Source organism: Megascapheus bottae, chromosome 32 (genome assembly GCF_031878675.1).
Source record: "Megascapheus bottae isolate mThoBot1 chromosome 32, mThoBot2.hap1, whole genome shotgun sequence".
NCBI classification, from domain to species: domain Eukaryota; kingdom Metazoa; phylum Chordata; class Mammalia; order Rodentia; family Geomyidae; genus Megascapheus; species Megascapheus bottae.
Genome location: NC_143540.1, coordinates 9,481,893 through 9,509,750, shown reverse-complemented (window position 1 = coordinate 9,509,750; position 27,858 = coordinate 9,481,893). Strand labels below are relative to the sequence as shown.

The 27,858-nt window shown below is 47.2% G+C and overlaps 1 protein-coding gene across 2 annotated transcripts; it reads right to left on the bottom strand.

Annotated features, from left to right (window-relative positions):
• Positions 1-428: 428 nt before the first annotated feature.
• Abhd5 (abhydrolase domain containing 5, lysophosphatidic acid acyltransferase) lies at positions 429-26,062 on the bottom strand. 2 transcript variants are annotated; one of them, XM_090323121.1, is made up of 7 exons: positions 25,900-26,027; positions 12,725-12,810; positions 9,630-10,002; positions 4,234-4,388; positions 2,557-2,668; positions 1,934-2,120; positions 429-1,565 (listed from the first exon to the last, which is right to left on the bottom strand). In XM_090323121.1, the coding sequence occupies exons 1-7, from the start codon at positions 25,944-25,946 to the stop codon at positions 1,476-1,478; spliced, it is 1,050 nt and encodes a 349-aa protein (XP_090179247.1). In that variant the 5' UTR covers positions 25,947-26,027; the 3' UTR covers positions 429-1,475. The 2 variants fall into 2 exon arrangements, with proteins under 2 accessions (XP_090179247.1, XP_090179246.1); XM_090323120.1 differs by lacking the exon at positions 12,725-12,810 and having other exon boundaries at positions 25,900-26,062.
• Between the last annotated feature and the right edge of the window lie 1,796 nt (positions 26,063-27,858).

The following is a 27,858-nucleotide window of genomic DNA, read 5'->3' as shown; positions in this document are numbered from 1 at the left end:
AAGCCATGAGCACTGTCTCTGGGCTTCTTTTGCTCAAGGCTACTACTCTGCTCAAGCCACTCTACCACTTGAGCCACAGCCCCACTTCCTTGCGTGTGTGTGTGTGCTGGTACACGATTCAGGCCTGGTGCCATCTCTTAGCTTTTTCACTCTAGGCTAGTGCTTGACCAGCTGAAGATAAGCTCTATGTGGGATGATTATTATTTTTACTAGTTAATTAGAGATAAGAGTCTCATGGGCTTTCTTGCTTGGGCTGGCTTTGAACTGTGATCCTCAGACCTCAGCCTTTTGAGTAGCTGAGAGATGTGAACTACCAGTGCGTGGCCATTTCTCTCATCTTTGTAAGACAATCTGATGACATTGAATGGATAAATCATAACGCGTCTAATAAATAATTTGATCAGCACAAAAGAAACCACAGCAATAACTCATTTTTGGTGCCCTGGCTCAGAGTAGCACCATTTTTTTTTTTCTTTATAGTTTAGTGGTAAGAATAAAAGTCTGGTTTAGTATCCACGTACAAGAGAGTTAGATGTTCATAAAAAATACAAGATGACTTTGCTTACGGAAAAGCCAAAAGTGGTTCATAGCCGCCTGTAGGAAGAAATCTTGTTTTCTGCATCGTTGTCCCTAGAAAAGAATAGGATTAAATTCAAAGGGAAAGGGGGCAGATTTTTTTTTTTAGTGAAGATTTCCTAGGATTTGGGTCACGGAAGTATTCGTGGCACTGTCTTAGAAGCACCGAGTTAAGTCACACAAATGTCCCCATGTGCTATCTATGCAGTCAGAGACATAGGGAAACAGCTTGGCAGGGGTTTTTAAAAGTGTCAGCCTCGGGGCTTGAACTCAGGGTCTGAGCTGTGTCCCTGAGTGGTCTTCCCCATCCAGGCTGCCCTTGAACCACGATCCTCAGATCTCAGTCTCTTGAGGAGTTAGGATGACAGGCGTGGTGATTTCAAAGCCAAGATAATATACGGGAAACACAGATGGGGTTCAACATCAAGTGCCCGGGGCCAGGAGTTAGTTAACCGAATCTGTTATGGGACACGACCGAAGCCATGTAGAGAAAATAAAGGGCATCGTTTACAAAATGTCTCAGAGTAGAGCCGCAAGTGGCTTCTTTTCAACTGGTAATGTAAACAGCACCCGACTACCAAAGTTAGGTAAAAGTGAGGGAAGTCAGCTGGGCCACGTGTCGGGACAGGAGAAAGGACAAACCACCTTTTATTTAAAGCTACTAAAGGCGAAGACTTGTGCATTCCAGGTTGAGGAGGAGACAAAGGAAGCCGTTCTTCCACAAGGCACTCATGGTTTAGGTGTGCAAGCGACTCCAGGAGGAAAAGGTGTGCAAAGGACAGGTGGAGGGGGGACGCAGGGCTTGGGGGCCTTCCTCGCTCTCCAGTGTGACTGTGGCTTTGGTGGGCCGCCCACCACCTGCTTTCACCGAGGCTGCCGCTGCGCCGGCGGCTGCGTGCTCAGTCCACCGTGTTGCAGATCTCCGTCACTTTCTGGTTGAACTCTTCGGGTTGATCTGCGTAGACGTAATGCCCTGCTCCAAGAATGGCCTGGGTAAGGAAGAGCAGACGTGCTACATGAGGTACTGGGAAAAGGCGCGTGAGAGTCAAAGCTACCATACCAAGAACAAACGTGGTCTGCAGCATCCAGTATGGATTTCCATCAAAAGGATGTACGAATAAGTAGAAAAAGAAACCTTACACTGAATGTCATCCCAGAGCATCTGGGGATCGTGGTTCAAAGCCAGCCTGGGCAGGAAAGTCTAGGAGACTCTTCTCTGCAGTGAACCACCCAAAAAGCCGAAAGAGGAGGTGGTGGCTCACGTGGCAGAGTGCTTGCTAGCTTTAAGTGAAAACGCGCAGGGACCGAGCCAGGCTCTGAGTTCGAGACCCAGCGCCCCCACCCGGTCTGAACTCACAATGGTCTTCACGTGCGAGTGGGGGCGCAGGGACTGAATGCTGGTGCCTGAGTTGCCGTCGATGCAGGAGCGGGCTCCGAAGATGACAGACACGGGAATGTCGGGGTCCATCTTGCCGATGCGCTGCAGCATGGGCCTCTTGGCCCACCCGTAGGGAATTGTCATGTTCTTGAAGGCACTCTCGCCGCTGGGGAGGAGAGGGTGCAGCGCGTGACCTGACGGGGAGCACCCACCCACCCACCGCGCCTCACCCCTGCAACCTCAGCCACTCAGGAACTTTTAAGGCCAAGGGGCAGAGGCACACAGCACACCCCTTCAGGAAGACAACTGAAGCAAAAAAAAACCAACAGGGAGACCCCGAGTTCGAACCCCAGGGCCTCTAAAAACCAAAGCACCCACATTTGCAGGTCACGCCTGTCATGCGAGCTACTCAGGAGACTGAGGTTCAAAGCCGGCCCAGGCAGGAAAGTCCACGAGACTCTGATCTCCCATGGGCCACCCAGGAGACTGGAAGTGGGGCTGTGTGGTTCAGTGGTAGAGAGCCAGCCTTGAGCTGGAGGGCTCAGGGACACTGCCCCGGGCCCTGGGTTCAAGTCTCAGAACTGGGAGAGACCATCCCCTACCTGGGAGTCTGCACGTTACAGTGGTAGATGTATTCTGTCACAGTGTCATCATCAAACATCGAAGAGTACTTCCGCTTGAAATCGGGCCGTAAACGCTGCACCAGACTTAACCCTATTTCATGGGAAAGGAGAGCACGTGTTACACGACAGCTGACCCTCAAGGATGCAGAAAGGATTGAGAGCTTGTTCACACAGGATTAAATAAGTACGCCTATGTGTGGATGGAAAAACCCAACACCCCCGGGGGTACAGGCTCCTGTTCCCCAAATGACCACTAAAACAAGAATTAAACAGTGCAGTGTACCGATTTACACATGTGCTTCAGGAATTCAGAAGCACTAGTTTTCTAAGCAAAATACATTCTTTTTTTTTGGGGGGGGGTGGAGGGGAGGCAGTTCCAGGGCTTGAACTCAGGGCCTGAGCACTGTCCGTGGGCTTTCTTAAGGCTAGAACTTGAGCCACAGAGCTTCTGGCATTTTCTGTGTATGTGGGTACTGAGGAATTGAACCCAGGGCTTCATGCATACTTGGCAAGCATTCTACCACTAGGCCAAACTTCTGGCCCATATATATTATATATATAATAATATATTATTATTATATACATATATTATATATAATAACATATATTATTATATACATATATTATATAATATATATTATATACATATATGTATATATTATATACATACATTATATATAATATACAATATATTATTATATATAATATATAATATATATTATTATTATATATACTCCTTCCTTCCTTCCTTTTCTTTCTTTTGTCGGTGGTGGGGCTTGAACTCAGCCTGGGCTCTGTCCCTGAGCTTTTCAGCTCAAGGCTAGCACTCTACTGCTTGGGCCACAGTGCCACCTCCAGTTTTCTGATGCTTCATTGGAGATGAGGGTCTCCCAGACTTGTGGCCAGGCTGGCTTTGAACCGCAATCCTCAGATCTTAGCTTCCTGAGTAGCTAGGACGTGAGCCTGACGATGCTCTTGAAATCGTTCCGGTCGACAGAGCCCTGCACGCTCCCAAGCCTCCTGTCTCTCAAGTGCTAGGACAAAAGGCGTCCCCAGCTCTGCCCAGCAGGGCCTTATGTCTCTGCTGATCTTCAGAGACCCTGGGAGGATCTGGGACAAGAGATTAAGTGCCCGCAGCCACCAAGATGGAGGGCGTGGCTTTGGAGGGGTTTGTCAGTGAAATCTGATGTCTCTGCGGATGGAAAAGGAGGGCTGGGCAGACACAGGAAGGAGGGAGGACATTCGCGGACGTTCTGGAACATTCTAGAACATTCTAGAGAGGAGAGAGCCATGTCCCTGCTTTCCTTTCTTTTGCTCCTGGGCTGGAGGATGTTTCGTGAGATGGATGAGGAGAAAGGTGGGGGGAATCCTGAAGCACCTGGCTTCTCCCAGGCCTCCTGAACAGTGGACGGGGCGCCACCGACTCAGCCCTAGGGCTCTTGCCTCTCTGGAGTCTCAGGTCTGCGAGGAGCACGGAAGAGTCCCCCCTCCGCCCTCTGCCCTGAGCTGTGCCATGACCCTCTCTCATGGTGACGCTGGCCAGGGTGAGGGACCCCTAGGTGTGATGAGATCACAAAGGACAAGAACATTCCAGCTGCCAAGCCACCTCCGCCTGGATGGTCCTGCCAGCTTAGCAGGGCTCTGGTCCACACTCACCGAAGGGCCCTGCGATCCTGAGGCCAGCCAGAGGGTTGAAGGGCGTCAGGGCGGCTCCCAGCGCCCGGATCCACACAGGAATCGGTCTGTCCTGATCAGCAAGGTCCGGTCTCTCAGGAAAACCCCAGGGCTCCACTAAAATGAGGTGACTAACCCTGGAGGGGGCAGAGAACAGATTTAGAGTCCTTTGGTAAATTGCTCCTCCCTCCCCGAATACTATAATAAGAGTTGATTTAGATGAGCCTTAGAATCATCATTAAATATTGATAATAATCTATGCACATAGACAAGGTAGAGCATGTTCTAGTATTATCAGTTTTATTATTATCTTGAAATTCAATACAATGGGACCAGTGTACAGCACAGATAGGGCTTCATTTGTGGGCCAGAAGTGTGGCCTAGTGGTTAAAGTGCTTGCCTAGCATGTACGAAGACCTGGGTTTGATTTCTCGGTACCACATATATAGAAAAAGCCAGAAGTGGTGCTGTGGCTCAAGTGGTAGAGCTCTAGCCCTGGGAAAGCCCAAGGACAGTGCTCAGGCCCTGAATTCAAGCCCCATGACTAGCAAAAAAAAAAAAAAAATCTAAATTTGACCCGGTGCTGGTGGCTCCCGTCTGTCATCCTAGCTACTCAGGAAGGAGGCTGAGATCTGAGGATCAAGGTTCGAAGCCAACCCAAGCAGGAAAGTCTGTGAGACTCTGATCTTTAATGAACCATCAAAACAGCCAGAAGTGGAGCTGTGGCTCAAGTGGCAGAGTCCGAGCCTCAAGCACGAAAGCTTAGGAATAGTGCCCAGGTCCAGAGTTCAAGCCCCAGGACCAATCCACACACATACACAGACACTCCAATCATCTAAAGGCATGCTGCAAAAGAAAACGGGATATCTCATCTATAACTGCTTCGTATCAATAGCAGCTTTCTTTGTCTTATGCAACTTGTTCCTGATGAAGAAAAAACCCAGAAGTATAAGATTATATTCACGTGTCCGTGTTAGGCTGTTATGAAGCATAAAAGTTTCCAAACAAAGCACAAAGGTCATCAAGACACAACACAATGTTCAACTGTCACCACAAACAGTCACCCAGGGCCTGGTAAATTCTCTCAGGAAGGAAACTTGACAATGATTCGAAAGTCCCTTTCCTCAGTCATAACCGAAACCAAAAGATTAAAACAACAACAACAACAACAGAAACCCAACTCAAACTGAACTAGTGGATGACACCCATAAGCTTTGCTACTCAGGAGGTTGAAATCTAACGACGGCGGTTCGAATCCAGCCTGGGAAGGAAAGTCTGTGAGACTCTTACCTCCAATGACCCACCAAAAAGCCGGAAGTAGAGCTGTGGGCTCAAGGGGTAGAGCACTAGACTTGAGCAAAAAGTCAAATGAGAGTGCTTGTGTGCTGAGTTCAAACCCCAGTGCCAGCAAAAAAAAGAAAATATCTATCTTGGGGCTGGAAGTATAGCCTAGTGGTAGAGTGCTTGCCTAGCAGGCATGAAGCCCTAGGTTCGATTCCTCGGTACCACATACACAGGAAAAGCCAGAAGTGGTGCTGTGGCTCAAGTGGAAGAGTACTTCAAGGTCCAGGGCTGGCAAAAGAAAAAAAAAGAAAAAAAGAAAAAGAAACTATCTTAAGCAACATAAAGGTAGAGGTCAAGCTTCCTTTTGTCTATGCTACCTTGAGATTGCACAGAAGGGAGGCCAGTGGAAGACAGCTGGGAGTTTATGCCAGGCACCCAGCCTATATATTTGCCTTTTTTTTTGCAAAGAACTGGCGTTTTACTTGCTATGAGGGATTGCCTGGGGTTAATGTGCTTGTATCCTACGATCATTATCCAAACCTAATATTCCTCAGATAATAATATTCCAGAGGCTACTAATGGGCTTGTGAAGTGGCATGAGTCTAGTATGCAAGCATGTGTGAGTCAGTCTGTCAGAAATGGTCCTGATGTAAGCTACAAGAAAAAAGAAGAAAACAAGAAACCAGAAGAACACGACCAAGACGACAGCCTATGAATTTTGAATTATAGACAGGCCCCTTCTTCCTCCAGCTGAGTCATGAGAGTGGAAGATAATAAGCAAGCCACGCCTTTTTATTTATTTATTTCTGTGCCAGTCGTGGTTTGAACTCGGAACCTGCGCAGTGTCCCTGAGGTTTCATGCGCAAGGTTAAAGCGCTCTACCATTCTGAGCCACAGCGCCATTTGCAGCTTTGCAGTAGCTAAGTGGAGATGAGAGCCTCATGGACTTTGCTTGCCTGGGCTGGCTTTGAACCGTGATCCTCAGATCTCAGCCTTCTTGAGTAGCTAGGATGATGGCTGTGAACCACCCATGCCTGGCACCCAAGCCACACACACGCACGCACACACACTTGCCTTTGTCTACGAGGTGGACTGGCGACATCTGTGAAATCCACAAATCCAGCCACCCACCAAACCTACCAGGATATCCACGGAACTTTGTTCTAGAACAAGGAAAGGAACGAGGAAAACAACAATGAACTCAAGTGAACAAAAAGGCGTTCTTCAGAGGAGGGGAGCCCCAGGGTGGGGTGCGGGGGGGAACAACAGTGCCAACTAGCTGAGTCCTCTACAGAAGAGCAGGGGATAAGGCTCAAGCCAGGTCGAAGCCAAAGGGGAATCATTCCAGGCAGAAGGAGCTGAAAACTTTTTGTTGGTGAGGAATCACTATAACCTGCTCTGACAGTACAGAAGGGATCTCATTTGGTCACTGTTTTTGTCCTTTCTGGCAGTTACTTCCATTTTGACTCAGGGAGACTCAGCTCAGCTGACCTGGAACTTGCTGTGTGCCTCAGGCTGGCCTCAAACTGCAGACTCTCCTATTTCTGTCTCCGGAACGTGGAGATGAGCCTTGCCAAACACTGCTAAGAGAAAGAGGTTCTCTTCTCATCTTACTTTAGAACCAGTATCTGTAACACACAGACTTTGTAGGAGAAGGAAAATCAGAGGGAGAGGCTAGGCACATGGCTGAAAGCGAGGGCAGCGGAGCTCTTACTGCTGACTTATTTTACTTGTATGCAGTAGGTTTTACAGAATGGAAGTCCAAACTGTCTCTTCAGAGATCTTTTTAAAGAATCAAGGCACAATGGACCCCCAAAACAAAGTTGCTAAACATAATCTAGACACAATTGACCTGACGTGTTGAAGGCCAGCTTAGGTTAAAAAAAGTTGGTGACATCTCCATCTCAGTGAAAAGAAATCTGGACATGGTGATTTCATGCCTGTCTTATCAGCTACGATGGGGAAGCATAAATCAGAGGCCTAGGGTCTTGGTGGGCGGGGGGGGGGGGGGGAGAGGGGACTTAAGACCCTATCTGAAAAAATAACCAAAGTAAATATTACTAGAGGAATATGGCTCAATAATAGAGGGCCTGCCAAGAAAGCACAGAGGCCCCAAATTCAAACCCCAGAAAAGTAAAAAAGAAATAACTTTTATATAGTCAGGACTATAGGTTTGAAAAATAAAGGAAAAATAAAAACAACACGGGCTCGACTACCTAACGTAGTCTGTAGAGTGCAATTACTTGGCAATCACCAAAGGAATTCAGACATTCTAATAAGGATAAGCATGTTCACATCCATTTATTACTGAGTGGTTCTTGGTTCTGACACAGAAGGTGAGTTTGATTTTTTTAGCGTCAGATGCACCCAAAACATCCTTTTTCTATAATGAAGGCAGGGCAACGCTATCCACGTGCTGGCTCTGGTTTGAGAGCTGTTGCTGTAATTCTTCATAGAGCCTGAACATTCTGGATCTCTGAACCCCCATTTCCTTACATTTTCAGGAGCTGATGCAAGTGGAAATTCCCCCCACTGATTTGATCAACAGGTTGCTATGCAGGTTTAGGACCTCATGAGGACATAGGGGTGTTATATTCAGCTGCCTGAGTCCCATGTTCCCATCTCTGGAGATAACATGACGACATACATAATATATGCCTTGTGGAAAACACAGGGAAGTCTAATGCCCACAAACACCCCAGGGTGAGATGTCACCCTCTTCCTTCTCCTCCTCTCCCCACAAATATAGCTAGGTGTTTGTTACTAAGACTAGGATACAATACAAGGAGAAAAAAAAAAAGATCCTAAAACACCAACGAAGGGAAGAAAACACAGGGTTTTTCTTTTGAAAAGAACAGTTCTGTTGGCTGAGAAGATGATTACTGTCTAGCATGTACCAAATAAGAGCTCTCCATAAGAAGCAGACACGGAAGCTGAAGTTTAAATGGTGCTTCTATAGAGGTGGGGTTGTGACAGACGAGAAAAACAAACGAATCAACGTCTTGCATCACAACAGCAGGTTCTGTGTAAAATCCGTGCCTGGGGCTCAGCACAGAGATGGTCTGAAATTGATCACCAGGCCACATCCCAAGAGGAGGAAATTTCAAAGTCTATGGCAAGCCTAGGATTTATTTAAATGAGTCCAGTGGAAAACATGCGGACAGTGGAAAATGCTGCTGTTCTTTCTTGGCTTTCTAAAACATGATCAAAACCCAGGTGGGTCTTCCTCTTATTTTCTTAGCACACAAATGTGACTTCTTCTCAGAAGGGGCTAATAGGAAACAGCACTGAACAAGTAAGATGAGGAAAGGGACTAACTCCAGACACATTCAAAAGCCAACAGTCAATTCAAGATTGTTTTGGAGACTCACGCCTATCATCCTAGCTCCTCAGCAGGCTGAGATCTGAGGATCTCCATTCAAAGGCCGCCTGGGCACTAAAGTCCATGAGACTCTTATCTCCAATAAACTACTCAAAAAAAAAAATTAGGAGTGGAGCTGTGGCTCAAGTGGTAGAGCAGAAGCTCAGGAACAGTGACCAGGCACTGAGTTCAAGCCCTAGGACTGGTGCACTCACGTGCACATACACACACACACACACAACCAAACCTGTTCTATACCGAGAAAGGTTAGGGGAGCAGATAGTTGAAAACCACAGAAGACACACTATTAAAGAAACTAAAGTTCGGAGGTTATGAGATTGGTTTTACATGACAGAAATAGTTGTTGTGTTTGGAACTTCTCACTTTTAACCAGTTGCTTCCCAGCACAGCTTCCTATAACATAGAAAAGGTCAGGAAAAGCCTGCTGGATCCACAGGTCGAAGAATATTAACAGTAATAATAATAATAATAATAATAAAATATATGGTAACCCCACAATGATTTTGTGGCTCCAAATTATACATATTACATGCTAAGCCATTCTAAATAATCACAGGCTGTGTGTGTGTGGTGGGGGGGGGGCTCTGTGGTTTATTGGGCAGTAGATTAAGAGAACCGAGATCTCACCAGGCTCAGATGCCAGTGATGACTGGACAGGGAACCCACAGACGAGTCCCTGGGGGCCAGCGATGGCCTGGCCCCCCTCACGTACCTTGATGGGTGTTTCAGTGCATACGCAGCTGCCAAGAATCCCCCCAGGTTGTGTCCAAGCAAGATCATCCGGTCCAGTCCCAAGGCGTGCCTCCACTCTTCGATGGATTCCACAAACTGGTTCTCAGCCTCTTCCGCATCGCTGTCGAATCTGGGTCTACTGCTTCGCCCAAAGCCCAAGAGGTCAAAAGCATAGACAGGCCTGTCGGTGCAAAGATCTTCAAAATTCAGTGCCCAGAGTCCGAGACCTCCTCCGAAACCATGCAGGAGGACGAGAGGAGTCTTATTTGAAATATGGTAGGAGAATTTCAGAGTCCATATTCGATTTCCACTTGATATACGCACAGATTCCTTTTTGTAAGTGCAGGGGACACCTAAAAACACAGAAGAGCAATTCTAAGTCAGGGTTGCTCCTTCTGAGAAGGGGATTCCTTGCAGAACAACCGATGATAGACGTTCTAGAAACCAAATGGCATCTAGGGTGTGTTAGCCCTTAGGAGGGCAGCCCCAGTAAAAAAATGTGTGTCTACTACAGCAAGCAGTCTGAAGAGGCCATGCTTACATAAGCCTCAGGTATCTGGGGTGCATCAATCTTTCTCCTCAATGCCTAGAACCGAGTCCTCACCGACCCAGTACTGCAGGCAGGAGCAGAAGAAAAGCAGCTTGACTTTGTAGAGGAGGTACTGAAGACGAAAAGTCAGGCTGGATGCAAGACGAGTTCAGGGAAGCTTTCACAGTATCCACGGTAAACAGAACAAAAAACATCTCCAGTTTCCTCAGCACGGCACCTGAGTTCAAGTTCAGCAGCGCCCAACAAAATGCAAACAATTATTTTTATAGATCTAAATTTTCTAGGGTGTGTGTGTGTGTGTGTGAGATGGGGTTTGAACTCTAGGCCTGGGCGCTGTCCCTGAGCTCTTCAGCTCTAAGGCTACCGTCCTACCCCTTGAGCCACAACCCCCCTTGCCCTTTTCTAGTGATTAACTGGAGATAAGAATCTCACAGACTCTCCTGCCTGGTCTGGCTTTGAACTGTGATCCTCAGATCTCAGCCTCCTGAGTAACTACAATGACAGCTGTGAGCTAGCAGCTCCTGGCCACAGCTCCCTTTCTGTCCTGTTTTGGGGTAGCACATTGGAGATAAGAGTCTCACGGTCTTTTCAGCCTGGGCTGGCTTTGAACTGTGATCTTTAGATCTTAGCTTCCTGAGTAGCTAGGATGACAGGCGCGAGCCAGTGGCACCCAACTCTTTTTTCATTTATTCTTATTAAGTCTTCCTTTCTTATGTAAGTAGTTTTACAAAGGAGTCTCCATTCAATGTGTCAGTTGATGAGTATACTGCATTTTGATCAGTGCCACCCCTTAAAAAAAAAAAGCAAAAGCAAAGAAACCATTCACTTGTGTCCCGTGGCATGTGACTTTAACCAGAGTCCCCCAGTCTGAGTAAGGGTGAAACTAATCCTAAAGTTTTTTTTTGTGTTTAATTCTTCACTGAAAGTTATACTTTAGATCTAGCCCTTAACGTCTGCACATATTTTTATCTGCATGAGTAGACATGGGCGAATCAGGTATTTCTGCGTGTGGATCTAAGAAAGAGCCTCAGGGTTTGACTGTGGCAGCTCGGGTGGGGGGAAGCCAGCAGTTGAAATGCATTGCTATGTTAAAAAGTCCTTGGAAGAGGGCTAATAATCCCTTCCTAAGGAATACGTGGGAACACACTTTTTGCTTTTCATCTCCTCTTAAGCCACCAAATGCACAAACAAGAACATTCAATTCCCGATAAGTGGGAGAAGCAGATGAGAGCCAATATCTGCACACACATCCACAGACTGTGGCCAGAGGACCACTAGGAAAATGTTTAAAAACAACGTCGTGACTCAAGTTTGGATAAATCGCAGTGCTCGTAAGAAACAAACATGAAGGCTTCCATGCCAGGGAACACGCAGCATGAAAAACAAACAAAAACCTAGCATGGGGGCGTTGGAGAAGATATAAGGACCATCCTACTTTTTTTTTTTTTGTCCATCCTGGGGTTTTTACTCAGGGCCTGAGCACTGTCCTTGGACTTTCTCAAGGCTAGAGCTCTACACTACTTGAGCCACAGCACCACTTTCAGCTTTTTTCTATGAATGTAGTAGCCAGGAATCGAACCCGGGTCTTTGTGCATGCTAGGCAAGCACTTTAACCACTAGGCCAAATTCCTGGTCCCGTCCTACTTCATTTTAAGCTAAGAAATGGGAAGTTGAGCAGAGTGGGTTGGTCAGGATTCTGTTATATCTGGGGGCAAATCAGACCTGATTCCAGTCCAGAGTACTTTCTACAACCACCAGTCTCTAGAAGAGTAGCTGGGTGCTGGTAGCTTATACCTGTCACCCCAGCTACTCAGGAGACTGAGCTCTGAGGAGTCTGGTTCAAAGCCAACCCAGGGCAGAAAAGTCTCTGTGAGACTCTTTATCTTCAATGAACCATTCAAAAACTGGAAGGGGTACTTGGCTCAAAGTGAGCAAAAAAGAGCTCAGAAATAGCAACCAGGCCCTGAGTTCAAGCCCCATGACTGAATAATAATAATAATTTTAAAAACTCTATTTCTTTTTTCTCACCCTCGTTCTCCAGGTCACATAAGAGTCCCCAACAGACTGGATGTAGAAGCAGATGTGAGGATTCTACTGCCTTATATTAAATCAGACATAAGAGCGATTTGCAAATATAGAAATAATGTTACTCTTCTCATACGCTTGTTTGGGAAGTAGACATCTTTACATAAGCATTTCTTGTAATGTGTAGTGGGGTGTACACACATTCTTTTCACCTAAATTCATGCATTACCATCTTTTTCCATCATGCGGTGTTGGTTAATAATGTGGTTAATTATCCATAGGTATAACCTATAAAATAAAGCTAGTAGGCTTTATTAGAAGAGTCTCACAGGGACTCAAGATCAAAACACTGCCCATGTCCTCATCCTGACAGACATAGAAGAAGAAAGAAGTTTCTTGTTGATTTTTATTTTTTTTTGGCTAACACACCACAAACTTATCTCAAGTGTAAGGGCATTTTAGCAGACAGGTGAGGGTAATGGACAAGAAGGAAACCTTACATTTTAACATTTTCTCTTCGGCTTCTTTAAGGTGTGACGTGGATGTAGGACACCAGCTGGGGAGCCAACCCGTTAACCATCCTGACCTAGAGTCAAAAGACAAAATGCAAAAGCAGTGAGTTTTGCCCTGAGCTCCATGTCTGGCTATAACATTAGAGTGTGGAAAAGCAGGGTCAAAGCCACGCAAAGCAGTGTGGTAGATTCAAACCTCCTGTTTGCAAAGCGCTATCTAAATCTTCATGGGTAGTTAAGATCTCAAATAATTGAGAGGTTAACGATAGGCAGAATAAGAATAAGTTAGTAATAAAAACTCAGAGGTGTTCCATCCAGTGCAAAGACAGCCTCTTGTCAGATCCAAGCGGAAAAGGTTGAAAGTTCATTGGAATGACAGGTCCACAGTGAGAGGGGACTATCATTAAAATGTGACTTCAGCTGGGCACGGTGGCTCACGCCTGTCATCCTAGCTACTCAGGAGGCTAAGATCTGAGGATCAAGGTTCAAAGCCAGCCTGGGTACTAAAGTTCGTGAGACTCTTATCTCCAACAAACCACCAGAAAACCACAAGTGCCACTGTGGCTGAAGAGGTAGGGTGGCAGCCTTGAGCTGAAGAGCTCAGGGACATCGCCCAGGCCCAGAGTTCAAGTCCCACAACTGACAAAAAAAAAAAAGTCTGATTTAAAAAAAAAAATCTTAGCTAGGAGTTAATGGCTCACATCATCTGCCATCCTAGCTACTCAAGAGGCTGAGATCCGAGGATAAAAAGTTCAAAGCCAGGCTGGGCAGGAATATTTATGAGATTTCATCTTCTAAACACCGAAAAGCCAGATGTGGGCCGGGAGCCTGCTCTAGCGGTGATGTGCTCGCCTCGCATGCAGGAAGCCCTGGGTTCGATTCCCCAGAACCACATACACAGAAAAAGCTCAAGTGCCAGAGTGCTAGCCTTGAGCAAAAAGTGTCCAAGGACAGTGCCCAGGCCCTGAGTTCAAGCCCCAAGACTGGCAAAAAAAAGGCCAGATGTGGACCCATGGTTCAAGTAACTGAGTACCAATCTTGAGTGAAAAAGCTCAGAAACGGGGCCTAGACCTTGAGTTCAAGCCCTAGTACAGGTACACAGGTACACAGACACACAGACACACAGACACACACACACACACACACACACAAAACAGAAAACCTGCAAATACCATGAGAAAAAGTAGTAACACCCTAATGGAAATGCAAAGATCCGGCCTAGAATGAGCTAAATAACTAGAGAGAGAATCAAACCACAGCAAACCACAGGTGAAAAACAATGATGATGACATCTGTTGGAAAACAACAACAACAAAACAGTAATAGTCAGTCACTGGTAGCTCACACCTGTTATCTTAGCCACGCAGGCGGCTGAAATTTGGGGATCAAGGTTCAAAACCAGCCAAGGCAGGAAAGTCCTTATCTGTAATGGACCACCAGAAAACAAGAAGTGGAGCTGTGGCTCAAAGTGGTAGAGTGCCAGCACTGAGCAAAAAGAAAAGCTCAGGGACAGCGCCCAGGCCCTGAGTTCAAGCCCCACAACCAACCACAATAAAAAAAACAAACATAGAAATAGAAAACAAAGAGGCAACGGGCAGGAAAGACGTAAGGTGACTAGAATTACGTACACCTCCCTAGCACCCAGCCAAGGAAAGAGCATCAACTCCTGGCCTGGCAGTTAATAAAAAAAAAACCTTAACAGCCATCTGAAAGTTGGCAAAGCCTGGGCACAGGGTGGTATTATTTAAAGTGAGAACTTCCTGTGAATTAGAAAAGGAAACATGAGCAAATACTACAGATTCCACATGAGAACTCTGGGCCTGAACCAAAGGCGTTGGCAGGAAGGATAGAGGCAAGATCTAGCCAAGGAATATTGAAAAACAAAACACACCTGGCTGTCCTACTCTCTCAGGACGCTGAGATCTGAGACCTGCTGTTCAAAACCAGCCCAGGGCAGGAGAGCTGGTGAGACTTTGATCTCCAGTGAACCACCAGAAAGCTGGCGGTGGCACCGTGGCGCTAGCCTTGAGCAAAAGAGCTCAGGGACCTGAGTTCAAGCCCCATGACTGACTGAAAAAATAAATAAATAAAAACTAAAAAGACGGATGAGTACTAAGTACTGTTTTTTGTTTTTTTTTTTACTACTATCCCATAATTCTGACATGACTCAAAATTAGCAAAGGTTTAAAACACATACACACACACACAGAGCTAATAAATCTTGGTCATTTACCATGTGGCTATGATACACACATGCCTGTGTGTAAACCCGTGCTCACAGGGAGTGTTCTTTCTGTTGTGGTGCTTGGTTTTGTGTACATCAACTATCATTTAGCTGAGGCTCTTTTGTCCCAAGCAGGCATAAGGTCATGTCCGACTATAAAATTGCTCTGAATAATAGTAGAAAATGACTTATACTGAGGTTTTTAGAGGTGAACACCCCCTCAAATCCTAAGACAGTTCTTTGTGTAGACAGAGGTCAGTACAAAAAAAATTAAAAACAAAAACAAGCTGAAGTGGAATTGCTTCAAATGACTCCACAGGCAAGCTGGAACACTGAAGAAGCCAATGCAGTCCTTGCCTGGGCATTTTAAACAACAACAACAACAAAAAACCCCAAACAATATACATCCAGGCTGGATGCTGGGAATTCATGCTTGTAATCCTAGTTATTCAGGAGACTGAGATCTGAGGTTCATCATTAGAAGTCTGTCTATGCAGGAGATTCTATGAGATTCTTACCTCCAATTAACTACCAAAAAAACCCCACAACTGGAGCTGTGGCTCAACTGAGAGAACACTAGCCTTAAGGAAAAAAAAACAAGCTCAGAGACAGCGTCCCAGGTCCTGGATTCAAGCCCTGAGACTGGCACAAAAACTAGAACAAACAAAAATCCCCATTACATACAAGAAATAATCCAACCTCTGAATTACCAACTGTGCGTGGGTACTTGAATTTAAGAAGTTACTTAACAAGCCTATTATGTAGAAATTATATGCCTATGTCACCACAAAGCCAACTTTCACAGAACAGGTTTGGCTATGGATTTTGCATCCTACTGACCAATTTATAAATCTAGCGATTGCATTAAAAATTAGAGCTCTTCAGCCACAAGAGGCATGTTTTCACAACAGCCTTTTCAGTAAAGTGGACAGATTTTTCTTTTCCTTGTACCAGACTTGGGGCTAGAACTCAGGGCCTGGGCACTGTCCCTGAGCTGCTTTTGCTCAAGGCTGGCACTCTACCACTTGAGCCATAGCACCACTTCTAGCCTTTTCTATTTATGTGGTAATGAGGAATCAAATCCAGGGCTTCATGCATGCCAGGCAAGCATTCTACCACTAAGCCACATTCTTACACCAGATTTTTTTTTTTTCCCCTAAAGCATAAACTGAAAAACTTCTTTTAATAAGCATAGTAAAGGGGCCAGGAGTTTGGCCTAGTGGTAGAGTGCTTGCCTAGCATGCATGAAGACCCGGGTTCAATTCCTTGATACCACATACATGGGAAAAGCCGGAAGTGGTGCTGTGGCTCCAGTGGTAGAGCTCTAGCCTTGAGAAAACTCAAGGACAGTGCTCAGGCCCTGAGTTCAAGACCCAGGACTGGCAAAAAAAAAAAAATACCTCATTTCATCCCTAATGAAATCTGCAAAGATAGCACTATCCCCGCTAAGTTCTAACAAGGTATTTCTCCAGGTTTACTTTGGCTAGATAGAAAACTTTTATATTAATTGTCTTCTACTTTTACTTCCGTCCGAGAGACACTCTAGAATTTGAGATACATATATATATATACACACACATAATATATATTTAATATATTCCTATCTAAACCCATCTTAAGCTCTCTATATTAATATACACCCCCACTTTAACCACTTTTTACTTTCTAGAAGGATTCCTTATGTAACTGGCTCAAAGGAACACTTCTAGAAAATGAAAAGCAAGGAAACACTTCTAGAAAGTGGAAGACATTTCAAAGAGCCAGTTACATAACTGTCTTCAAAGGAACACTTCTAGAAAGTGAAAAAGCCACAGTCTGACTGGTCTACCCCTTGGTTTAAGAACCCCCCCCACATCTTATCCTGGCACCTCCATTGCCTCAACCCCCTAAAACTTACCCATGCAGCCATTCTGACCTCCAACTTAACCAAACCCTTAAAGAGACCCCCTTCCCTTCCTCCGTGGTCTTTCTTCCACCCCACCCTCCCTCTCTGCCAGGCACCAGCATTCCTTGGGCCTGACACGTACAGGACTTGTTTGGAGACGGGGCACCAACCAAGAACACAGGACCGAAGCCAGCCACATATCTGGAGAGCTTTGTACCGTCACAAGATTGAAAGTAAACTTCCACATGGCTCAGCTGCAAGCCACTAAACTAGATGTAGGGCTTTAGACAATCAAACTCTCTTTTACTTAAGCAACAAAGCATCAGTTAAGTATTATCACCTATCACTGATACCCGGATTGCAAAAGACCAAAAATGGCTCAATGGTTAAGACAAAGAAAAAGCCACTTGGCCACAGGGACTGTAACTTTCTAAAAGTAAATATCTACACTACCAGGGGGCATTGTTTGCCAAAGCATGCCTGAGTGTTTTTGACCAGGCACTGACTGTTCTCATTTACAAGGCAGAGATCCCAGCCCCTCCAGAGGGTTAAGGAGACTGTTCTAGAAGTTAGTAATTCTAAGGAAAAACAAGGAAGATGTGCTTGGCATATTTCCAGAGGATATTTACCTGTCTAATGTAAGTATCCTGTTAGACATCAATGTTCCCTGAACTTTCTGTCCATATTTTGTTTTACTATCACTAACATGGTTCTTGTCACCCATGACATGGACATGTAAGTTTTCTGGTAACTCCTGTTTTGTTCTCAGAGCCATCTGACTATCTATAGTATTACTAAACCTGAATTACACAATCTATAAATATTGTGAAACAGTGAAAGAGGTTTCAAAGGATTGGGAAGAAAATATACCCAAGTCTGGCCGATTTCCACACACCCTTGGCGACTTAAAACAGCATTTTCTAATTAGGTTATAAGTAAAGATGATTTCAGTATGTTACAGTTTTGTTTAAAACAGCCTCCATTCCAGGAAGGAAGGAAGGACAGGAGTGAGGTGTAGGGAAGAGAAATTGTTCAAAGTTCACTGTGCTAATATATGGAAATATCACAAGAAACCCTCTCCTATCACAAATGTATGCAAATTCCAAAATAAAATAAGCTAAGTCTCCATCCTGGTATGGTTAAGAGGGAAAAAATGTTTATTATTACTCACTCTAAACAAATGTAAGCATAGATTTCTCTTCGTTTTAAGAGCCGAGGCCTTTTGATGTACATTACAAATAGTCAAGTGAACAGAGATGTGACTATATATTCTTCTCGGAAAGAATTCCTCCACCAGTGAAATGGCCAACTTCAAAACTGCAGCCTAAATTAAAGACATTCTTTATTGGGAAATAAATTCTTTTTTTTTTTTTTCTTTTGCCAGTTCTGGGCTTGAGCACTGTCCTTGGACTTTCTCAAGGCTAGAGCTCTACCACTTGAGCCTCAGCACCACTTCTGGCTTTTTGCTATGTATGTGGTACCGAGGAATCGAACCCGGGTCTTCGTGCATGCGAGGCAAGCACTTTAACCACTAGGCCAAACTCCCGGCCCCTGAATAGTTATTTTTTAGAAACTCATCTCTACGCCGGATTTCTGTGTGCCAGTACTCAGGCTTGAATCCAGGGCTCTTTACCTGGAGCCACAGCTCTACCTCCAGTTTTTGTTTTTGTTTTTTTTTCCAGGTAAGAGCTTTACAAGCTTTTTCTGATCCTGTAAGCTTCAGACACCAATCCTCAGATCTCAGTCTCATGAGTAGCTGTGATTACAAGCATGAATCACCAGAACTGGGCTACACATGGTTTACAACAACAACCAAAAAAGTAACTCACAATCAGGATTGGGAAATTACAGAAATCATGAGGTGGATCAAGGCTTTTTTTTTTTTCTTTTTAAATCAATATAAGGTTTCAGAACAGCTTATTATAAGTGTTACTGGTCAAATCTTTAAAGACTGTTCAGGGACATCTAGAATCTGAAAGAATATTATCCAGTAGGCTTTAAAAAAAATTTACTATTTGTTCGGTAGGTTCCTGGAACTCTCTCCATCTTTGGTTCACACGTTCTTCCTTCGTCACTGAACCGAAATCTGAATTTGCTGGTGTATGACTGGCACTTTGGAGTGCAGGCAGAACACGGAAGCACAAGGAGGTTCATCTAAGGTCATGAAATAGAATCCCGTTCTCAACCTCCCTGGTACAATCTAAGTTCAGAGCTCTAATTATTGTCTTGTGCAAATTTCAACTTTTCTGGCTTTCTTACCATAAAAAAAGAAAAAAAAATGTAAGTGGCACAGCTGAAAAATGCATTACTATCTTGTAAGTTTTTGATCTTATTGTTTGTTAGGATAATTTACAAGAATGGAAGTATTTAATGAAATAGTATCAGAGCTCTATTATTTATTTTAAAAATCCCTGTAAGGTTCTATCAGTCATTTGAATTAGATATCACTGCGATATCATGCCTATTTCCTCGTGTAATTATTCAGGCGCTAAGATCTTGAGGATTGCTGTTTGAAGCCAGTCTGGGCAGGAAAACTCTGTGAAACTCTTTAACCTCTGTGGCTCAAAGTGGTAGAGCACTTGAGTTGAGTAAAATAGCTTAGGTACGGTGCCCAGGCCCTGAGTTCAAGCCCCGTGACCCATAAAAATAAATAAATAAAACCAAGGAAAACAATGTCCTCACAGACCTGACAAAACACAGACACAAACAGCTACACTAGTAAATACTGATGAGATGCCACAAAGGAAGTTTAAAGCTGGGTGTGGTAGGACACACCTGGAATCCTAGAACTTGGGAGGTAAAACAGGAGGACGGGTCAAGGAAACATTACAAAAAGAAAGGGAAAGAAAAAAAAAATGGGAGGAGAGTTTAGAACAATACCAGGGACTTTTATTGAAGAGCAAGTATGTCTGGGAAGCAAGCCATGGGGAAAGGACAGGGAACAAAGAAGTTCAGGAGACAAGGAAGAGAGGTGAAAAGGAAGATTCCATAACTAGAAGAGAGCTGCACGGCCTTCCAGGGGGCTCTGCCCTCAGGCTTGTGTGTGATCACACACACACACACATATACAGTGTGAAAACAATTCACCAAAGGAACAATGTTATTGAATGTGAAATAGAATGGGGGGGTCAGTGTTCAGGGAAAACAGGGAGAAAAGATTGTCAGCTGAAGAATCTCTGGGAACTGGTAAGAATGCTCACCTGGCACGCACAAAGCCCTGAGTTCGATTACCCAGGATCACATTTACAGAAAAAGCTGGACGTGGCACTATGGCTCAAGTGGTAGAGTGCTACCCTTGAGCAAAAAGTATCCAAGGCCCTGAGTTCAAGTCCCAGGACTGGCCAAAAAAAAAAAAAAATCTATGGGACTTTGCTAACGGATGTGGTGTGGGAAGGAAGCTGAACAATAATACCACAGCTGTGATTCTGCGGAACCAAAAGAATATAACTGTTCCAACTGAAGGAAGCCGAGGGAACTGGGGTGTTTTTTGTTTGTTATGCTTTTGTTTTGTGTTCTACACAGAGGGCCTGGCAGGAGAAGCTGTTTCTGCTGAGGAATCGAGCACTGGTATCTTGATAATCAGGAGCAGTGGAGTAGAGTAGAGAAAGATTCGATCCTCCCCACAGACACACTGGAAATTGCCTCTACTTCACAGGGAATAATGGTTTTGCCAAGACCAAATCAACACCAGCAAATCAAGACCAGTGCTGCTCTATTCTGCAACCAGTCCACCCCCTAACTCTTGTCACACTGAGCTTTCTTAATGTGATTGTCACTGCAATGGGTTGGATGGAGAAAGCAGAAATAGTTTTCTAGCACGTTCTTTTTGTTTATCTTTGAGTAGTTGTACAATAACAAAGCAGTGTAGGAAGCATCTTTGTTTTGTTTGGGTAGGACATATGCATCTAGATCAGTATCATATCCTTCAATATTCTCAGCCACCTTCCACCCATCCCATGTCTAGCCTCAAAGCCACCAAGGAAAAGAAAGAAAACAAGAAGCATACGCTCCAAAAAGCTATGGGGTAGCTACCATTGTGTTTTGCTTTGTTGATGTCATCTCCCTGTCTACATTAGTCTGTCTTCTACTTCCAGTAAGATAGACTAAGATGTAAAGAAGAGAATGTTGGTCCTAGCTGGGGAGAAACCACATCTGGCACTGCAGCCTTCTGGCTTGGCAAAGTCCCAGAGTGGCACAAGACAGCTTATGACACGAGATAAGGTGTTTAAAGAGTGCATAGTATAGACATGTCATGTCTGTCTGTCTCTTTTCCTACACAACGATAAAGGATGTCATCTTGAATTTTGGGGGGAAGATAAGGTCAGGTTAAGTTCCACCTTCCGGTGGGGATTCAATTTCAACCAGTGAAGCCGAGGACACAGGGACTCTTAAACCGGTTTCAAACCATGGTATCACCTAAACCCTCCCCTGCTTTGGTGGAGGCAGTTCCAAGAACAAATGAGACAGTCAGACCTCACAATTAGGTGGGGATTAGGCCCAGTGGGGCCACATTTGGGGAGCCCCTGGCAGGAGCTGACCCTTTCCTGGTTGCCTGCTGGGTGTACTTCTCAAGGTAATGGCAGTATGGAGAATGGACACTGTTTTGAGCACGCCAGGTTGCTGGCCTCTGTCTGGGCACTGATTTTCTAAGGTCTACTGTCAATGGGGTTCAGCCATCACCCATAAATAAATTCCTTTTGGGGTTGTGCTCTGGAATCCCAGGCAGAACTGAAGAATCTGCCTGTTAAAAAGTGTCTCAGGGCCCAACAATGTCTGACAAACTTATTGGGAACTCAAGCTACCAATTGGGGGACCCTAGGACGTCATGATGGGTGTCTCATGACAGTATCCCAAGGAAATTCACCAACATACCCAAACAGTGGGCCCACACACACATATTAGAAACCCAGTTCCTGATGTCTCCCCCTTTTCCTCCTCTGCCATCTTTCCAAACACCTTTGTCTTCATAACACTCCCCATTTTATCACTGACATCATGTTTCTCTTGAAATGTCTCATTCACCAGAACTAGTGTCAAAAATGTGTGCGTGTGTCTGTATACCACTCCTATGGCTTGAACTCAGGGCCTAGGCTCTGTTCCTTAGATTTTTTTTATTTTCTTCTTGCTGAAGGGGAATGCTCTACCACATGAGCCATTCCTCCACCTCTAGCTTTTGCTGATTAATTAAAGATAAGAGTTCTCTCTTGGACTTTTCTCCCCAGAATGGCTACAAACCTCATCCTCTGCTCTTAGCTTCCCCAGTAATTAGGATTATAGGAATGAGTTTGTACTTTAGCACCCAGCTGCATTTCTTTTAAGTTAATAAAATTTAAATTGTATGCCTAATTTTTTTAAAATTGTATTTCAATTAGCAAGCACGAATAGTGCAAAAGAGTTTTTTCGTGATGAACATTTCAGATGTGTGCAGTGTACTTTAAAACAGATCACCCTTGATGATATTTCCATGCCCTTTCCTTTTTCCACTTTCTTTTTTCTTTTCTTTCTTTCTTTCTTTCTTTTTTTTTTTTTTTTGCCAGTCCTGGGCCTTGAACTCAGGGCCTGAGCGCTGTCCTTGGACTTTCTCAAGGCTAGAGCTCTACCACTTCCAGCTTTTTTCTATGTATGTGGTACTGGGGAATCGAACCCGGGTCTTCGTGCATGCTAGGCAAGCACTCCACCACTAGGCGACAATCCTGGCCCTCATTTTTTTTTTTCCTTAAATATAAAAAGAGTCAAAGTAATTATAAGGAATACATATAGAAACGTACTTTGCAGGGCCAGGAGTGTGACCTAGTGGTAGAGTGCTTGCTTAGCATGCCAAAGCCCCAGGAGGTTCGATTCCCCAGTACCACATACACAGGAAAAGCCCTTAGAAGTGCTGTGGCTCAAGTGGCAGAGGGCTATAGCGCCTTGAACAAAAGGTGTCCAAAGGCAGTGCCCAGGCCCTGAGTTCAAGACCCAGGAGTGGCAAAAAGAAAGAAAGAAAGAAAGAAAGAAAGAAAGAAAGAAAGAAAGAAAGAAAGAAAGAAAGAAAGAAAGAAAGAAAAGACATATACTAGTCTCAAATGTATTAGTAGTCTTAAGTGAAGCAATAACCTTCAAGCTAAATTGAATTTGCTGTTTTTCGACTCCCAGATGCATAAATCAGTTCCAGATAGAAAAGAATCATTCAAACCCCAGTCTGTCAGAAAGTTTTACAATCAGACACCCCTACTGTCCACAAACTTTCCTAAAAGTAGGAATCTTCTGCCCAAACCTCAAAGGAAACACACACACCTACACCTCCTCAGTAAATCCAGATCAGCTGATCTCACAAAGTACAAACAGGGAGAACCAGCAGGACAGGACAGAAACAGGCAAAGAAGAGGAGCAACTTCTGAAAGATAGGTGATCGCTTTAACTTTTTTTTTCCCCCCTTTTTTTTAAAGGCTAGAACTGGGGTTTGAACACAGGGCTTGGGTGCTGTCTCTTCGTGTTTCTTGTTTTGGGAGGTTTTTCTTTTTTCTTTTCTACCTCCACTGTGCAGTGCATTCATTGGAGAGAAGAAGCATCCTTAAAGACTTTCCTGCCTGGGTGGCCTGCAAACTGGATGATCCACAGATCTCAGCGTCCTGAGGATGCTAGGATGCTGGCAAGACAGATTCATGCCTGGTTCTGCTATGTCCCAGAGGAAAACGTTCCTGTGCAGTCCTCAGCCAGCCCCTTCCCTTCTGCACCTCTGCTCCTCCCCTTCCTGAGGAAGAACCCCCCTCAGATGTCCACCCCAAGAAACAGCCCCAATCACTGTATCCCCCCCCCAAAGAACCCCCCCTGCTGTCTCCAACAAAGAGCTCCTCCATCATCCAAGGAGGCAATTCTCCCACTGTCCCCCACCCATGGAAAACCCCTCCTACCTGTTCCCCCCAAGAAAGTGCCACCCCCACCCCAAGGAAGAGGCCATCACCATCCACAAAGAAGAGCAGCCCCGCTGCTGTCCCCCAAGGAGGTGACCACCTCGCTGTCCCCCAAGGATGTGACCACCACTGCTGTCCCCCAAGGAAGTGACCCCTCACTGCTGCCCCCCAAGGAAGTGACCCCCACTGCTGCCCCCCAAGGAAGTGACCACCTCGCTGTCCCCCAAGAAAGTGACCCCCTCGCTGTCCCCCAAGGAAGTGACCCCTCGCTGTCCCCCAAGGAAGTGACCCCACCGCTGTCTCCCAAGGAAGTGACCCCCACTGCTGTCCCCCAAGGGAGTGACCCCCTCGCTGTCCCCCAAGGAAGTGACCCCCTCGCTGTCCCCCAAGGAAGTGACCCCCACCGCTGTCCCCCAAGGAAGTGACCCCCACCGCTGTCCCCCAAGGAAGTGACCCCCACTGCTGTCCCCCAAGGAAGTGACCCCCACCGCTGTCCCCCAAGGAAGTGACCCCCACTGCTGTCCCCCAAGGAGGTGACCACCTCGCTGTCCCCCAAGGAAGTGACCCCCACCGCTGTCCCCCAAGGAAGTGACCCCCACCGCTGTCCCCCAAGGGAGTGACCCCCACCGCTGTCCCCCAAGGAAGTGACCCCCTCACTGTCCCCCAAGGGAGTGACCCCCTCGCTGTCCCCCAAGGAAGTGACCCCCACCGCTGTCCCCCAAGGAAGTGACCCCCACCGCTGTCCCCCAAGGAAGTGACCCCCACTGCTGTCCCCCAAGGGAGTGACCCCCTCGCTGTCCCCCAAGGGAGTGACCCCCTCGCTGTCCCCCAAGGAAGTGACCCCCACCGCTGTCCCCCAAGGAAGTGACCCCCACCGCTGTCCCCCAAGGGAGTGACCCCCACCGCTGTCCCCCAAGGAAGTGACCCCCGCCGCTGTCCCCCAAGGAAGTGACCCCCACTGCTGTCCCCCAAGGGAGTGACCCCCTCGCTGTTCCCCAAGGAAGTGACCCCCTCGCTGTCCCCCAAGGATGTGACCACCACTGCTGTCCCCCAGGAAGTGACCCCCACTGCTGCCCCCCAAGGAAGTGACCACCTCGCTGTCCCCCAAGAAAGTGACCCCCTCGCTGTCCCCCAAGGGAGTGACCCCTCGCTGTCCCCCAAGGAAGTGACCCCCTCGCTGTCCCCCAAGGAAGTGACCACCTCGCTGTCCCCCAAGGAAGTGACCCCCACCACTGTCCCCCAAGGAAGTGACCCCCACTGCTGTCCCCCAAGGGAGTGACCACCTCACTGTCCCCCAAGGAAGTGACCCCCTTGCTGTCCCCCAAGGAAGTGACCCCCCACTGCTGTCCCCCAAGGGAGTGACCACCTCACTGTCCCCCAAGTAAGTGACCCCCACTGCTGTCCCCCAAGGAAGTGACCACCTCGCTGTCCCCCAAGGAAGTGACCCCCACCACTGTCCCAAGGGAGTGACCCCCACCGCTGTCCCCCAAGGGAGTGACCCCCACCGCTGTCCCCCAAGGAGGTGACCCCCTCGCTGTCCCCCAAGGGAGTGACCCCCACCGCTGTCCCCCAAGGGAGTGACCCCCACCGCTGTCCCCCAAGGGAGTGACCCCCACTGCTGTCCCCCAAGGGAGTGACCACCTCACTGTCCCCCAAGGAAGTGACCCCCTTGCTGTCCCCCAAGGAAGTGACCCCCCACTGCTGTCCCCCAAGGGAGTGACCACCTCACTGTCCCCCAAGTAAGTGACCCCCACTGCTGTCCCCCAAGGAAGTGACCACCTCGCTGTCCCCCAAGGAAGTGACCCCCACCACTGTCCCAAGGGAGTGACCCCCACCGCTGTCCCCCAAGGGAGTGACCCCCACCGCTGTCCCCCAAGGAGGTGACCCCCTCGCTGTCCCCCAAGGGAGTGACCCCCACCGCTGTCCCCCAAGGGAGTGACCCCCACCGCTGTCCCCCAAGGGAGTGACCCCCACTGCTGTCCCCCCCCCGCCGCCCCAGGCCCCGTCCAGGGGAGCCGGGGATGGCGGCGGCCCAGCTCCCCGGAGGCTTTCGGGGGGGACCCGGCCGCCCCGGGGGTCCACGAGCCGAGCCGGGCCCCGCGCATGCGCACGCGCCGGGACGCCCCCCCTCACCCCGCTTCCCCGGCAGACACTCACTCACCCCTCCGCGGCGTCCACCGAATCCACCTCCTCTTCCTCCGCCGCCATCGCCACCCGGAAACGTCCGGAAGCCGGCTGACAGGCCGACTGGGCCCGCCCGGCCCGCCGCGGCCGCCCTTAAGGCTGCGCAATCCGCGCATGCGTCGTCGCCTCCACACGGTGGGGAATCCGCAGGCGTTTGCCCCGCCCCGCCCAGATCCCTGTTGCTTTCCACTGCGCGTGCGTGGTCCCCCCCCCCAGTGGGCGGGGCCGAAGTGAGATGAGGGGAGGGGCCATGCCGCTTCCCAACTGCGCATGCGTGAGGGGGAAAAAAAAAAGACGGGAACGCGCATGCGCCGCGGAGCGAGGCGGCTCGTGTCGGAGGTGGAGTGCACGCTCCGTCGGGCTCCACCTCGAAGCGTTCGACGGGGACTCGTTCCGGCCAGCTCGGTCGTGATTCCTTTGAATCATGATTCGTAGGAAAGCGTCACCCTGCTGTCGTTGATTGCCAGGCCATTTGATCCCGGCCAACTTGTGCGTGTGCGCATGCGCCAGCCCTGGGCCTTGAACTCTGGGCCTGCGCACTTTGTCCCTGAGGTTTGGGGGGGGGGGATTTGTCTTTGTTCTTGTTGTTGTGTTACTGACTCAAGGCTGATGCTCTACCGCTTGACACACACCTTGTTTGTTTTTTTAAATTGTTCAGAGAGAAAGATAAACAAAAAATTGCCCTTCTGAATGAGAGCTGAGTCCCCAGAATCTTGTGTTTCAGTCACCTAAGTGTTGATTTTTTCCATTCTTTGTGGACAGGTCAGAACCCAGTGTCTGCCATGAGGAGGAGAAGGGAAAAGGGTTCTGTGAGAGCATCAAACTGGGGCCTGAATCCTGCCATCCTAGCTACTCGGGAAGCTGAGATCTGAGGATTCAAGGTTCAAAGTCAACCTGGGGCAGAAAAGCCAGTGAGAATCATCTTTCCCATTAACCCCCCCCCAAAAAGCTGGAAGTGGAGGGATGGCTCACATGGTGAAGTGTCAATCCTTGAGTTCCCCAAGCCCTGAGTTCAAGTGCCAGGACGCGCGTAAACAAACACTAAAAGGGCTTGGAGTTGAGGGGAGGGAGGGGGAGGGTGTATAGCTCAAGTGATAGAACCAAAACCCCATCTCAAAGGAAAAAATAAAGGGTCAGGAGTTTGGCCTAGTGGTAGAGTGCTTGCCTTGAGAAAGCCCAAAGACAGTGCTCAGGCCCTGAGTTCAAGGCCCAGGACTGGCAAAATAAATAAATTCCTAGAGGTAGGGGCAGGGTTTTGGACAATAGGTTTCTGGACCTAAACTCTCAAACTTCCTGTAACCCTGTCCCCTGACTTGATCCAGATCAGTGCCATTATGCCATTATGTCACATGTCTCCAGTCTCCTGGCTTTCTTCTAGTCAACATGGCATCCCATATCAGCTCCCCAGTGGAGTCTGATCTGCTTTGTTGGTGTTGTTTTTCTGCTTTATTTATTTATTTTTGTGCCTCTTCTGCTCTCACAGCTCAGCTTGAACTCAGGGCCTGGGCACCTGAGCTTTTGTGCTTGAGGCTTAGCCATCTACCGTATGAACCACAACTCCACTACTGACTTTTTGGTGAGAGATGAGAGTCTCAAGGATTTTTCCTGTCCAGGTAAGCTTTGAACTCAATCTGTGATCTCAGTCTCCTGACAGGGTGTGCCACCTGCAGCTAGCTCTCAGGAAAACATCAGATATTCATTCTACCCTTACAACACACCACTACCAAAGGAGAAAGCAAGCTGAAAGGCAGGAAGGGGGCAGGAGTGTGTGTGTGTATGTGTGCTGGACTGCACTCAGGCCCTGAGTGTAAATTCTAGGACCTGCCTCTCCCCATCATAAAAAAATAAAATAAAATCACAGCCAGGTGCCACCTATACTCAAGAGGATGAGATCTAAGGACCTCAGTCCTCAGTTCAAAGCCAGCCCAGGTATGGA